This window comes from Phascolarctos cinereus, unplaced genomic scaffold (assembly GCF_003287225.1).
Source record: "Phascolarctos cinereus isolate Bilbo 61053 unplaced genomic scaffold, phaCin_HiC Scaffold_4;HRSCAF=312, whole genome shotgun sequence".
In the NCBI taxonomy this organism is placed as follows: Eukaryota; Metazoa; Chordata; class Mammalia; order Diprotodontia; family Phascolarctidae; genus Phascolarctos; species Phascolarctos cinereus.
Genome location: NW_027555847.1, coordinates 20,426,886 through 20,440,261, shown reverse-complemented (window position 1 = coordinate 20,440,261; position 13,376 = coordinate 20,426,886). Strand labels below are relative to the sequence as shown.

The 13,376-nt window shown below is 37.3% G+C and overlaps 1 protein-coding gene across 2 annotated transcripts in view; it reads left to right on the top strand.

Annotated features, from left to right (window-relative positions):
- The window catches only part of LOC110196025 (protein C-mannosyl-transferase DPY19L1-like), a 153,114-nt gene that overhangs the window by 96,754 nt on the left and 42,984 nt on the right, over positions 1-13,376 (top strand). For both annotated transcript variants that reach the window (XM_020969095.2, XM_020969096.2), the window contains exons 11-15: positions 3,244-3,330; positions 4,933-4,992; positions 7,688-7,768; positions 8,532-8,633; positions 10,422-10,493. In XM_020969095.2, coding sequence (XP_020824754.1) covers positions 3,244-3,330; positions 4,933-4,992; positions 7,688-7,768; positions 8,532-8,633; positions 10,422-10,493 — 402 coding nt within the window. The remainder of the gene's footprint in view (positions 1-3,243; positions 3,331-4,932; positions 4,993-7,687; positions 7,769-8,531; positions 8,634-10,421; positions 10,494-13,376) is intronic.

Genomic DNA, 13,376 nt, shown 5'->3' with positions numbered 1-13,376 from the left:
TCAAATCCAGGTCTGAGACTCCAAGTCAAATGTACTGCTATCAACTATGTTCCACTCTGCTTCACAGTTCCTCTAATTACTTAACTTGCTCCACATACGATGTTGCTTCTAGTCACTCACTGTCCTTTTCCTTCTCCTCTGGGAGTGTTGGACAGTCACTCAGAAGCATTTAAGGGCCAAGCATTGTGCTGAACATTGGAGATACATAGAAAGGCAAAACACAGTCCCTGCCCTTAAGGAATTCACAATGGAATGTTGAAGACCACAAGCAAACACATGTACAAACAAGCAATATACAGGATAAATAAGAAATAATGAACTGAGAAAAGGGACTCAAATCAAGAGGGATTGGGAAAGGCTTCTTGTAGGTGTAATTTTAGCGGGACTTGAAGGAAGTCGGGAAAGCCTGAAGGCAGGCAAGAGGGAGAGCATTTCAGGTATGGAGGATGGTTAGAAAAAATGCCTAGAATGGTGAGATGGAGAATCTTGTTTGTTGAACGGTCAGGGGGCTGGTGTCACTGAATTGAAGAATATATGGTTTAAGAAGACTGGAAATGTGAGGCCAGCTAGGTGGCCCAGTGGATAGAGCACCGGCCCTGGATTCAGGAGGACCTGAGTTCAAACCTGGTTTTAGACACATAACACTTATTAGCTCTATGACCTTGGGCAAGTCACTTAACCCCCATTGCCCAACCAAAAAAAAGAAAAAGACTGGAAATGTGAGGGAAGGGTTAGATTGTGAAAGATTGGAGTTTATGGGACTGATAGGGTAGGACCAGTGCTATAGAAAAATATAGAAAAATTTGACTGTGGTATGGAGGTTGGACTGATGTGGTCAGAGACCGGAGGCAGGCAGACCCCTCAGAAACCATTGCAATAGTTCGGGGTGAGGACCTTCACCAGGGTTGGGACTGTGTCAGAGTAGAGGAGTGGGGCATATTTGAGATATATTGCAAAGGTAAAATCAACAGGCCTTTGTAACAGCTTGGAAATGGAGGGGGTGAGAGAGAGTGAGGAGAGGTTGTGAGTCTGAAGGATTGGGACAAAGATATTAATTAAATCCATGAGACCTGATGAAATCACTAAGTGGAATACTAGAGATGGAATATAGAAGAGGGCCCAGGACAGAGCCTTGTGTGACACTTACTGTTGGAGGGTATGACCTGGATGAAAATCCATCAAAAGGAGACAAAGTGATCATATAGGTAGCAGGAGAGCCAGGAGAGAGGGGTGTCCCAAAAACCCAAAGAGAAGAGAATTTCAAGGAGGGGAAGGCAATTAACAGTGTCAAAGGCTGCAGAGAGGTCAAGGACAATGAGGAGTAGAAAAAAAAGTGATTGGAGTTGGCAGTTAATTTAGGAGAGAGCATTTTCCTTTGAATAATGAGGAAAGAACCTGGATTGTATGGAGATAAGAAGAGAGTGAGAAGAAATAATATGGAGACACCTATTGTAGATGGCCTTCTCAAGGATGGCTACAGCTTTTCAGTGTCCCTTGCAAAAGGTGATTAAACATTCTAGTGCCGAGTACTCTTACCTTGGTCATTATATTTCTTTAGTGTAGCCTGAAGTTGTATTAGCTTTTTTGGCTTCTATATCACCCATCATATTAAACTTGCTACAACTCTTGTCTTTTTCTTATAAATTCCTATCTAACGTTGTCTTCCATATCTTGCACTGGTGCAGATGACTTTTTGAATCCAAGTGTAGAGCTTTGCAGTTATCCCTATTACATTTTATTTTGTTAGAATAAGCCCTTTGTTTTAGCCTGTTAAGATTTTTCTTTTTGATTCTTCACTCTGGGTTCCAGCCTGAGAGCCTGATTTTTTTCAGCTTCTTATCTACAAATTTAGCAGCAAACGTACATAGCCTCTGTGTTATCATCACAGTTATTAATAATGCTGTGAATAGAACAAGATCCAAGAACAAAGTCTTTTGGTATGCTCATAGAAGCCTTCCACCATGTTGACATTAATTAATTAACTTAAAATGTTTGCAACCATTCAGTTATTTATGACTCTATCTAATTGTCCTTTAATTTATATATTTCTCTATTTTCTGTAAAGATAGGTAAACTTTTCTGAATGCATTGCCACAATCAAGATACACTATGTCTGTATAACTCTATAGATCTAGTTAGGAAGGGAAGAAGAATTTATACAGAACCTGTTATATTCCAGCCACTGTACTAAGCACTTTTTAATATCATTTGATCCTCACAACAACCCTGAGAAATAGGTGCTGTTGTCTGCATTTTATGTTTGGGGAAACTATGGCAGACAAGTTAAGTGACTTTCCCAGGGTCACCCCCTGGTAATCTGAGGTCACATTTGAACTCAGGTCTTCCTGCCTCCAGGCCCAGCATTCTATTCACTGAGGCATCTAACCCTAACATTCTAAGACAGTCAGAGTTGGAAATGGCATAATTTGTTCTTAATGAACTTATCACTTTCCTTTAAAATATTTACAAACTGCCAGACTGGCAATCAGCTCTTATTGGGAGACAAGCTTACCATACCCAGTGTGTGGAATCTACCTTCTTTCTGTTTGGGGGGATGTTTCTCAGCACCAGTATTTTGTCAGCTCTTCTGTTCTTGCAGATTACTCAGAGATGATCAGCATCATTCAGAGGTAGAGCATCATGTTCTTCCAATAGTCCATGGTGTAATTCATGGTAACCAAGAGGTGAACTTTGGGCTCTATGGCCTTATCATCCATCACTTTACCTATCTTGGACTTCAATTCCTAGTAACCATTTTTGGTGTTCTTCTTTTGGTGTAAGGATCTCTTTCTAGGTAGAAAAGATGAAGAAAACTGGACATTTCAGTTTTATTTTTAATTTTGATTACTGAATACATCTTCATTCAGCAGCAGACAAGACACTTAAAAGTGGATGATATATTAAAATAAGATAGAAAACTAATGTCTATAACTTAGTTTTCCTTTGTACTCTGTGAAAAATAGTGAAGTTGAATTTATTTCTCATTAATTTTTGGCCAAACTATAGATGAAGCATAAATGAATAAATGGACTGCATACAGCTTATGGTCTTTAATCTTATTGCTGAAAGACTTCCATTCCATTGAAATTGCATTAGAGTTTTACTTAAATCCATTAATTTTAGCCTCATTCTTATCCCTGCCCATAACAATTACTTTTGCAAAAGAAGATGCACATTGCTTATATACTCTATATGTTTAACAAATATTACATAATCTTATTTTATCTTGTTTGTTTTTTCCAGGTTTCTGTTGCAATCTGTTTTGTTTTAATGTTTGGAAAAAGCACGTATTTGTCATCTTATTTCGCCTCCTCTTTGATAATAACATGGGTAAGTATTTGCTCAGCTAGTATAGTTTTTTCCCCCATTAAACAGAAAATATTTTTAACCCAGCCTTAGGAGATGTAATGGAGAGTACAGTTTCTTATTTTTTCATTAATAAAGCAGGAATTTCCCAAATAAAGTCTATTTCCTTTCTCATCTTGGCAAAACATGCTTAACAAAACCTGCCTCATTAAGCTACCAGTATTAAGACACCTTATTAAGATACTGTCACATCAGTCACCTATATCACTTACTCTTAGGATGTTGCTATTGCCTAAAATATTTGGAAACTCTGCTTTTGAAATCGGCTATTTGAAAAAGCCATTCAGAGAGTGAGTATGGTGAGTGATTAAGTTAGTTAATGATGTCTTTGGTCAAAAATACAGTCATGTAATGAAATGAGTATTAGAAAGAGAGCTGGCTTTGGAATCATGGGAAACTGAGATTGAAATCCTGCCCCTAACAATGACCAGGTTGTCCTGTGAACAAGTTACAATCCCCTTTTAGCTCAGTTTTCATTGTCTTTAAAATGGGCAATCAGAGTTGTAGCTTACTCTCCCAAAACGTTATAAGGATCAAAGAAGATAATTGTATTATCTGTAGTGTGCTTTTTAGCCCTTTCAGGTACAGTGTAAATGTCTTTTTGAATAGCTCTGAAGGCAGGGTCAGATATGTTTGATTAATGGCATTACACTTGAATAAAAATGCACATTTTGAAGTATGCACTCTGGTGTGATATATTTCAAGTGTGCAAAGGGCCCCTCTAACAGATATGAGAAAGATGGTGAACCTATGGTTATAGCATTGGGTTTTACATGGTCCATGGGTATGGTGTGGGATGACTCCCTCAACCTCACTGCCTTTTGGCCTCTTAGGAGATGCCATTACTAGAGCCAGCCAGAGCACCTTCTTAATGTCTCATCTGCTTTTTTGCTTTTCGAGGCGGAGCTCCCCTGACTACCTCCTATGCCATCCCACTTTGATGGAGTGACCTTTGAGGAAAAGGCCCCAGAGCTCCTATCTACTAAAAGACAAGCTGATTGATTGGCTATAATTTTACATCTAGTAGTTACAGAACTGCCCCCAAAAGATAAATGCTCTTGTCAGCAGCATCCAACTCATTATCACACAGTTTTATTTTTCCCCACTAGCAGATTTTTCATGTGTAGTATTCCAAAGAAGTTAGAACTGAAGGAGGAGTTACTGGAGGGTAATAAAGAAGGGAAGAACAATTATATACCTTTTTAAACCCTGCAGTAAGTCTAACGTGTTTTTTGTTCAGTCATATCCAACTCTCTGTGACCTCATTTGGGGTTTTCTTGGCAGAGGTACTGGAGTGCTTCGTCATTTCCTTCTCCAGCTCATTTTACAGATGAGAAAACTGAGTCAAACAGGGTTAAGTGATTTGCCCAGGGTCACACAGCTGGGAAGTATCTGAGGCACTCAGGAAAATGAGTCTTCCTGACTCCAGGCCTGGCACTCTAACCACTGAGCAATCTGGCTGCCCCAAGTATAAAATATATCCAAGTGCTAATTAAATTTTCCATTTTTCTGTTATGTAATTCTCTCCCTCTTTCTCTCTCTCTGTCTCTCTCTCTCTCTCTCAAGGGTTTCATGAAAAAAAGAAGTAAAGTCCAAAAATTGCAGTCATCTCAGTATACTATATGGGTAAGGTTTAATGAGTTTTAACAGTTTTTTTAAAAATCATCTGTTTTAATTAAATGCCATATTGCTTTAAATGTAATTTATTTAGCCAGTACCATACTTTGAAAAAAAAAAACTTAGATTACAGAATGCTACCTATCAAGAAGCAATAACGAGGAGAGATTAGCAGTATTTGCAAATAATTTTTCCATTTATTGCTTTGTCTTTCCTTTTCCATTCTCTGCATTTCCGCCATGTTGCTCTGTTCTTCAGTTTTTTTCATCCCTTTACTTCCTTTTGAATACACATATTGCTCTTCCATAGCTTATTAATTTTTTTCCTCTCACCTACTCTACTTAGTTTCTTGGTATCCTTTGGGTTTTGTTCTGCCTTTTCCCATTTTCATTTTATTTACTATATTACATTATGCCACCTTTATATCACCTTTCCTCTACTCTGCCTTATTACATTAGCTTAACTCCAGTCTTTCATCTTCCTTTCACTCCACTAAAAATGAACAAATATTTGTCTGCCTTTACCCATACTTTGCTAGAATGTATCTTTGGCAGCCAAAATAAGTATGTTGCTATAGAAATTATTACCAAGTTAGATTTTTGTCAGACCTAAATTTCTGCCTAGTGACAATTAAATTCTTGGAGAATATGTCAAGATTATCTCAAATCATTCCCAAATACAAGAGTAATACAACCAGAATCTTAGAACTGGAAGGAACCACAGAGATCATTCAGACCACCTTTTCCCTTGATTCAGTGCAATGATGCTTGAATATACACACACATATATAGATATATACTTTCCCTAACAAATTCTACTCTTGGTCTTTGTTTTTATGTCTGTGTTTATCTGTCTCTTATTTCCTATCCCTCCTGACTCCTCTACTGTACTACTGTACCTCGCCCTCCTGTTACTTAACTTACTGCCCCCCAAGGATCCCTCCCTTATCCTCCCATTCCCATAAACCTAAACGCCCTTCTGTATGCCATACCAACTTCAACTACTTAGCTTTACAAATGATCTGATAACAGCAATAAGTTTAGTACATATACTGGATAAGGCACTGTTCTCATAGTTAGGAAACCCTGCCTGTGAGACCCTAGACAAGTCTCTTCATCTCCGTGAAACTCGGTTTCTTCATCTGTAAAATGAGAAGGTTGTACTTGATGGTCTCTTAGGTCCTTTCCAGCTCTAAATTGGTGATATGATTCTGTTATTATTATTATTATTATTAATATTAATAACAAAGATTAGACAACTAAGAACTATTGTTCTTAGGTGAGAATACAGATTTCCAATATTTTTTGCATTTTACTGAAATTCATTACCCAGTTAGGGAAGGCCTGATTTTTTCATATGGAAATGCCATAAATAACATTTATGATGAGTACCATAGGTGGTAGTCTTGCTAAGTTCATGTACCTTGAAAAGAATCATACTGTCTTATTCACCATATGAATTTAATTAAGTAAAAATATAGTCAGAGTTATTTATTCAGTACCACTGAAGATTTGGTTCTTCAACAGAAGATATTTGCTCATAATTGCTTTTGGAAGCCTATGCTTAAAAAAAATTAAAGTAGAGATATGTTATGTACTTCTGTCTTCTTAAACAGGGTATAATAGACATAATTTAACCTTTTCTTGATGACTTTGGATCATCATTATGAATGTAAATTATTGGATTGTAATACAGTGATCCATTTGGGTCACAGATTTATGAGGCTGCTGGTTGCTACAGTGAGTTGTATTTTAGTTTTTCTAAATCATCTTTCCTTGTCAGACCCTTCTTTGCTCTAACTATACTTGTGTCTAGGTTCTCTCCCACTTCCTCTCCTACTTTTTTAACTTTTATCTTTGTGGACTAGGACAAGTAACTAATGTCATTAAAATTGTCCGTTAAAATCAGTAAGACTGAGTAAAGGCCTGATGAATTCTTCTTCAGAGTATAGAATTCTTTTTTTTTTAATAGAAAACTATTTCCATTACTTTAACAAAACCTTTTCACTTATTTCCAAATTCACAACTCTGTTTCAAGGGTTGAGATTTCTGAGAGACTGATTTTTTCTGTAATAGGAATGTTACTAGATATAGCTATTCAAAAAGAATTGGAAATGTTTTAAGATCTTTTATCTAATATTTTCTTAACAGCATCGAGACACAGAGTATAATCCATAGTCACATTGTAATTTGATTAGACTAGAATTCAGGACTTTAAGCTCCTAGCCCAGATGCTCTTTCTGTTAGATGAATAGGAAATAATTTATACTTGTACAATCTTTCTTTTTATTTTTACCCACATTTTGTGGAAAGACAGATGAGCCAATCAAAGAATATCTGAGGTGATTGTTAACAAAGATGATTTAATTATAGGTCATGACTCTGTCTAGAGAGAATTCTAAAAGAATTAGGATTTTCACCAAAGAAAATAGCGTTACATCTAGGGAAAAAAACCCAACTTCTAGGAATGATTTTTCTTTTTAAGTTTGTTGGGTTAGAATATATTTATTTTTAGTGCTTGTAACAATGGCCTGCATTTGCAAGTCAGACCCTTAAGCAGAGGCTTCCCAGTTTTTACCACATCTAGAAATCCCCTTTGTGTACACTTGGAGTGGCTCTACTTTTCGCTTGTCATAAGAAGGATATATTAGGTTATTTGTTATGGTTAATTTTTAGTACCTGACTTTTTATCTTTTATTTTGTAGCTGATTCAGGGTTTTCTTTGGTGGAGTGGAACAATTGTTTTGAAAATTCTATTATCTCAACTCTTAGCTGTTTCGGATCACGTGAGTGCTTTCCTCTAATTATTATACAAGAGGATTTAGTGGGCATTATTTCATGATTGCTTCTCCAGTATTGCTTCTCTCCTCTGACGCTGCTACCACTCTAGTATGGGCCCTCGTCATCCAACACCTGGACTGTTGCAAGAGCTGGTGCTTCTACCTCCTTCTCGAATCCATCCTCCATTTAGCCACTCCAGTGATTTTCCTAAGATGAAGGTCCAACCCTGTCACCCCACCTCAGTAAATTCCAGTGGTTCCTTGTTGCTTCTAGGATCAAGTACAGAATCCTCAGCTCAGTGTTCAAAGCCTTTCATAACCTAGCTCCCTTTCGCCTTTCCAGGCTTTCCCCACCTCACTCCCTAACATGTACTCTTCTGTCTAGTTGGCTGTTCCACAATCAAGATACTCATCTGTCTGCTCCAGACATTCTCCCTAGCTGTCCTGAAGGCCTGGAAAACTCTCTTCTCTCCTCTCCGCCTACTGACCTCCCTGTTTTCCTTTCAGTCCCAGCTAAAAAGACCTTTTACTATAAGCACCCCTCTCAAATCTAGTGCTTTCACTTTGTTAATTATTTCCTGTTTATCCTGTAGGTAGCTTGCTTTGTGCATATTTGTTTGCTTGTAGTTTTCTGCATTAGATTATAAGTTCCTTGAGGGAAGAGACTGTCTTTTATATCCCCCAGTGCTTAGCACAGTCCCTGGCACATAATAAGTACTTAATAAATGTTTATTGATTGATTGTTGTATTTTTCTTAATTTCATACCAGATTCATCTTAGTGACCTTATAACTGCCAGAATTTTAAGATACTCAGATTTTGACACTTTAATGTATACCTGTGCACCTGAATTTGACTTTATGGAAAAGGAGGTAAGAATTTTTTTTTCCTATTTTTTACCTCTTAGAGGAATCAGGCATTTTTTTCCCCTATTATTCTTTGATCCTAGACCCTCAAGTCTGTGTAGCCTTGTGATATTTGGGGGGAGGGATGAGATGGGGAGAAAATTCGAAACTCAAAATCTTGTGGAAGTAAATGTTGAAAACTGAAATTAACAATAAAAGATTTTTTTTTCCTATTTTACCTTTAGTTAGAGGGATCACAGGCATTTTTTTCCTATTATTCTTTGATCCTAGACCTAGCCTCAAATATTGTAATATTTGGCTTAGTAACTTATATGCATTTTTATTCATTGAGAGGTAAAACTCTCTCAGGAATTAGGTCTAATTGGAAAGGAAGCCAGTCTGAAATAGTGAAAAGTAACAGCTACAGAATATTTTTAAAAGAAATTCAGTGTTATTTCAAATCTTATGTATTGGAATTCTAGTAAACTGATAACAAGGCATTTCCAAGAAGATTTTTGTCAGCTTCTTAGGATAAATGGTAAAGCTCAATTTAAATAGAATTCTGTACTTAAATAGATATTTAAGATCTTGTAATAAAACTCATTTTAAGTGTTTTATATTTTGTTTTTCTTTCTTCAATAGATCTTTATTGATATTTTTTGTTTTTACATTATCTGCATTTCTCTTTCTCTTCCTTTCCCTCTTCCTCTTAAATGTGTTATTAAGCAGATTTTATATCTTAGAATCGTGAAATTAGAGAGTTTAAAAGGTAGCCTTTGGTCATCTTCACCCACTAACATGTACTTATTTCTCAAGTAACTATTTTGTGAAGAATACTATTTGGGGATTGGGTGAGATGCAAGGTAGAAATAATGCAGGGTATTGACCCTCATGGAGTGTATTATCATTTTACAATTGAGGAAGCTAAAGCCCAGACCAAGAACAGATTTGCTTTAAGGTACATCATAAAGCCAGAACAAGAACCCTGGTTTCTTAATTTAGTAGGACAAAAAGTTATTTTATTTACTGTATTTCATTGTGTATCAGAATAACAAGTTTTCAAGGCTATTTAGCCATGATTTTTTCAGTAGTTGTTATTTACTGTTATAGCTGAAGGTTCTATAATTTCATTATCTTAGAGAGTTCCATACACTCTTCTGTGACTTCCAACCCATTACCTATTAGTTGAGTCCAAAGGAGATGTTTAATGTACACAGTTCAAGTGATCTGACCAGGGTCACACAGCTGAGTGTCAGAGGTTGGATTTGCACTCATGTCTTCTTTACTTCTGTCGCTGAGGTCCGTTTATCACATTGCACTGTCCCTTAAGCTCTAAGTTTTATGACTTTTAGGGTCATTGGATCATAGATGTAGAACTGGAAAGAATCTTAGAGAGCAACACTCAAGCAGGCTGACTTTTTAGCCCAATGTTTATGAGTATTAATGGCAACAAAGAATACTACCACAGGTGACAGATTTATCAATGACATCAGACAGGAAAGTTGAGTAGTGTTTGAAATAATAAAGGATAAAATCGAAATAGTGGAAAAGCTGAGCAAAATCCTGATGTTAGGTTTGATGAATATTTCTTACATTCTTAATGATAAAATTAAATTCTTTTATGATAGTTGGACTAGTCAGATTACTGTGTTTATGCAAGGAGATAATGAAATTTCTAATCCATATGTGGTATGGCCTTTTTTCTTACAGGAATTGTTATTGTGGTACTCATTAATGAAAAAAAATACGCACAACTATTTCTCTGTACAAAGTAAAACCAAATTCGTAGACTCTCTAAAATTTCTTGTATTTCAGACTCCACTGAGGTACACAAAGACATTACTGCTTCCAGTTGTTGTTATGATTTCTTTTTTAATCTTTAGAAAGGTAGGTTTTCTCTTTTTCAATTTAGACCCTTGCTGTTCTGCTAAATATATGTAACAGAATGATAGAGAAATGTTATTAGGTTAGAGATAAATGAACCTTCTTGGCTAAAAATAATTATTATTTACTTTTTTATCTTATACACACACACACACACACACACACACACACACACATAAATACACACAACTTCAGTAGAAAGGGCATTTTGTTTTAATGAAAACCTAATGTCTGCCAAGTATAAGCTACAGCAACAGAGACCCCTTTTTAATAGCTATAAACAGCTTAGAACCAATGTATATAGTCCTTTTCTTATTACACGTGCTCACTATTATCATAACAGAATAGGATCCCTTGAAAATGACATGAAATCCAGCCACCACAATTTTCTGCCACGTAAAAAGGTTATCAGAAAGCCTAGTGAACATTAGAGAGATGAAATTAATGTTTTATACCTGTGTGAAAATTGATGGTAGGCTAATAACATTTCTCCACCGTATCGTTCTGTTGAGCAGTAGCATCTGTAGAAATAAATTAAAGATTATTTCCATGTTTCAGGCATTTGTTGTTTTCTTAGTTTCACACTTAAACTTTCAGGATGATCTAGTTTGATCAAACGTCTTGCCAAGCTTGATACATACTTGTTTTTTCTTTGATTTGCTTTCTGATTTACAAGGCAGTATTACTTTGTAGTCTTCACCAACAACCTTTACAAATGAGTTTATATTCTAAAAAGTATTACCCTTGGTTGTCATGTTTTTCTGTTTGGCAAGAAGAGAATTAAAAAAAAACCTAAACCATCTATTCAGTCTAAAATTATAGTTATGATTCATAGTTCACTATGAGTCTCTTAAAATGTATCTGAATTCAAGAGACAAGACAATTTTTTATTTTCTGAAGTGGTAGAACCTTCCACATTTTTTTTAAGGCAATTGGGGTTAAGTGACTTGCCCAGGGTCACACAGCTAGTAAGTATCAAGTGTTTGGTCCAAGGTTGGATTTGAACTCAGGTACTCCCGACTTTAGGGCCAGTGCTCTATCCACTGCGCCACCTCGCTGCCCCCTTCCATATCTTTTAGAGATATACCTGGGTAGGCCCATTCTTAGAACCCACCTTACATTGGACACCAGATTTTGAAAGTAGCTATTCTTGTTGAAATATGAAGGAAGGACTCAATCAGACCTGGTAAACTGAAGAGTGGGCTTCTGCACCTCTAACTCCAAGCATATCCATGGAGCTAGAGCCATCCGTGTGTTTGTATAAATCTTCAGTCTTGAGCAGATTCCACTACAGGAAGACGGCTTTGTTCCTAGGAGAATTCTTTAGCTTCTCAGGAGAGACATTTGAGAGAGACCTGTCTGACTCTTGCTGCTAAAGTGCTAAAGTTAGGATTTTTTTTTGGCTTGGCTTTGCATATTTGTTATAAGAGTTTAGGTATTGTTTTGTATTTTTTCCCCTCTTAGAGGAGGAAGAGGAAATAAATGTTTGATAATTGAAAAGAATAAGAATTTTTGCAGAAGTGAAAAATATAAGGCAAAAAATGAAGTGATAACTTGCTAGAGATTCTTAAACAACTTGCTCTTAATGTATTTCATGATTTCAAAAAAACCCAGTATTCTGTGGTGCATGACTGCTTGAGCACTGGTCCTTCGTTAGTGGTCCTGAAGATTTCCTTCCATTCAGGTTCTCAGCACCATGAGAGAATCACAAGGAGAATCTTTATCTCTGTACAGAGGCATTGGGGGCAAAATGATGGCCAAGGCAGCAACCCGAGACCGTGTGATAGGCTAGGAAGAGTTAAATGCCTTCTGTGTACCAGGCAATGCTAAGATATAAACGAGCTGGAAGACAGCAAGCAAAGTGAGAAACAAACCACAGAAGAATGTCTAGAGAGTAAGAGGGGTTAGGGAAGGCTTTCTGTAGACGCTGGGACTTGAGGGATTTGAAGGATGCCAGGAGGCAGACGTGAGGAGGGACTCCAGAAAGCCTGGAGTCTACAAGTAGAGCACCTTGTTCATGGAACGGTGAGAAGGCCAGTGTCATTGGATTGAAGAGTGGGTTGGGTGGGGAAGGGAGAAAAAAGGTAGGGAGGGCAGCAGGCTATGAAGGGCCTTGAATGCCAAACGGAGGATTTTATATTTGATCCTGGAGGTGAGAGGGAGGCACTAGAGTTTATTGAAAAAGAGGGTGACATGGTCAGATCTGCACTTTAGGAAAATCAGTTTGGCTACTGAGTGGATGGATTAGATTAGACACATTTGTGGCAGGCAGACCCCTGTAGTCCAGGTGTGCAGTGGTGAAGGCCTATGCCGTGGTGGTGATAGTGTCAGATAAGAGATGCTGGGTCATATATGAGAAAAGTTATGAAGCTGGAATTGTCAGGACTTGTCAGCAGGTTAGATGTGGGGGAAGGGTGAGAGATAGTGAAGTATCAAGTCTGATACCTGGGGTACGAGGTGGATAGAGGTGCTCTCAATAGTAATAGGGAATTTGGAAGGGGAAGGATTTAGGGGAGGAGATGGAGTTCAGTTTTGTGTGTATTTATCTTGATATGTCTGTTAGAGGTGGCCATGAAGAAGTGAGGGCTGAATGAGTTGATTTGAGAAGGATCAGCATAGAGATAGTAACTAAATCTGAGGAGATCACCAGCTGTGATGGAAGGAGAAAAAAAGAGGGCAGAGGATCGAGCCCTGTGGGATGAACCATGTTGGGCTTGCTCAGGTGCTTAGGAGAGCCTTAGACGATCCACAGTTGTGCCCAGAGTGTAGTACTAGCCTCACTTTGTGCCCTACCCAGCTCCAGGTTTTTTGTGTGACTTTGGGCAAGCCACATTAACATCTGTGAACCTCAGTTTTCTTACCTGTAAAATAAGAACTATTTACCTG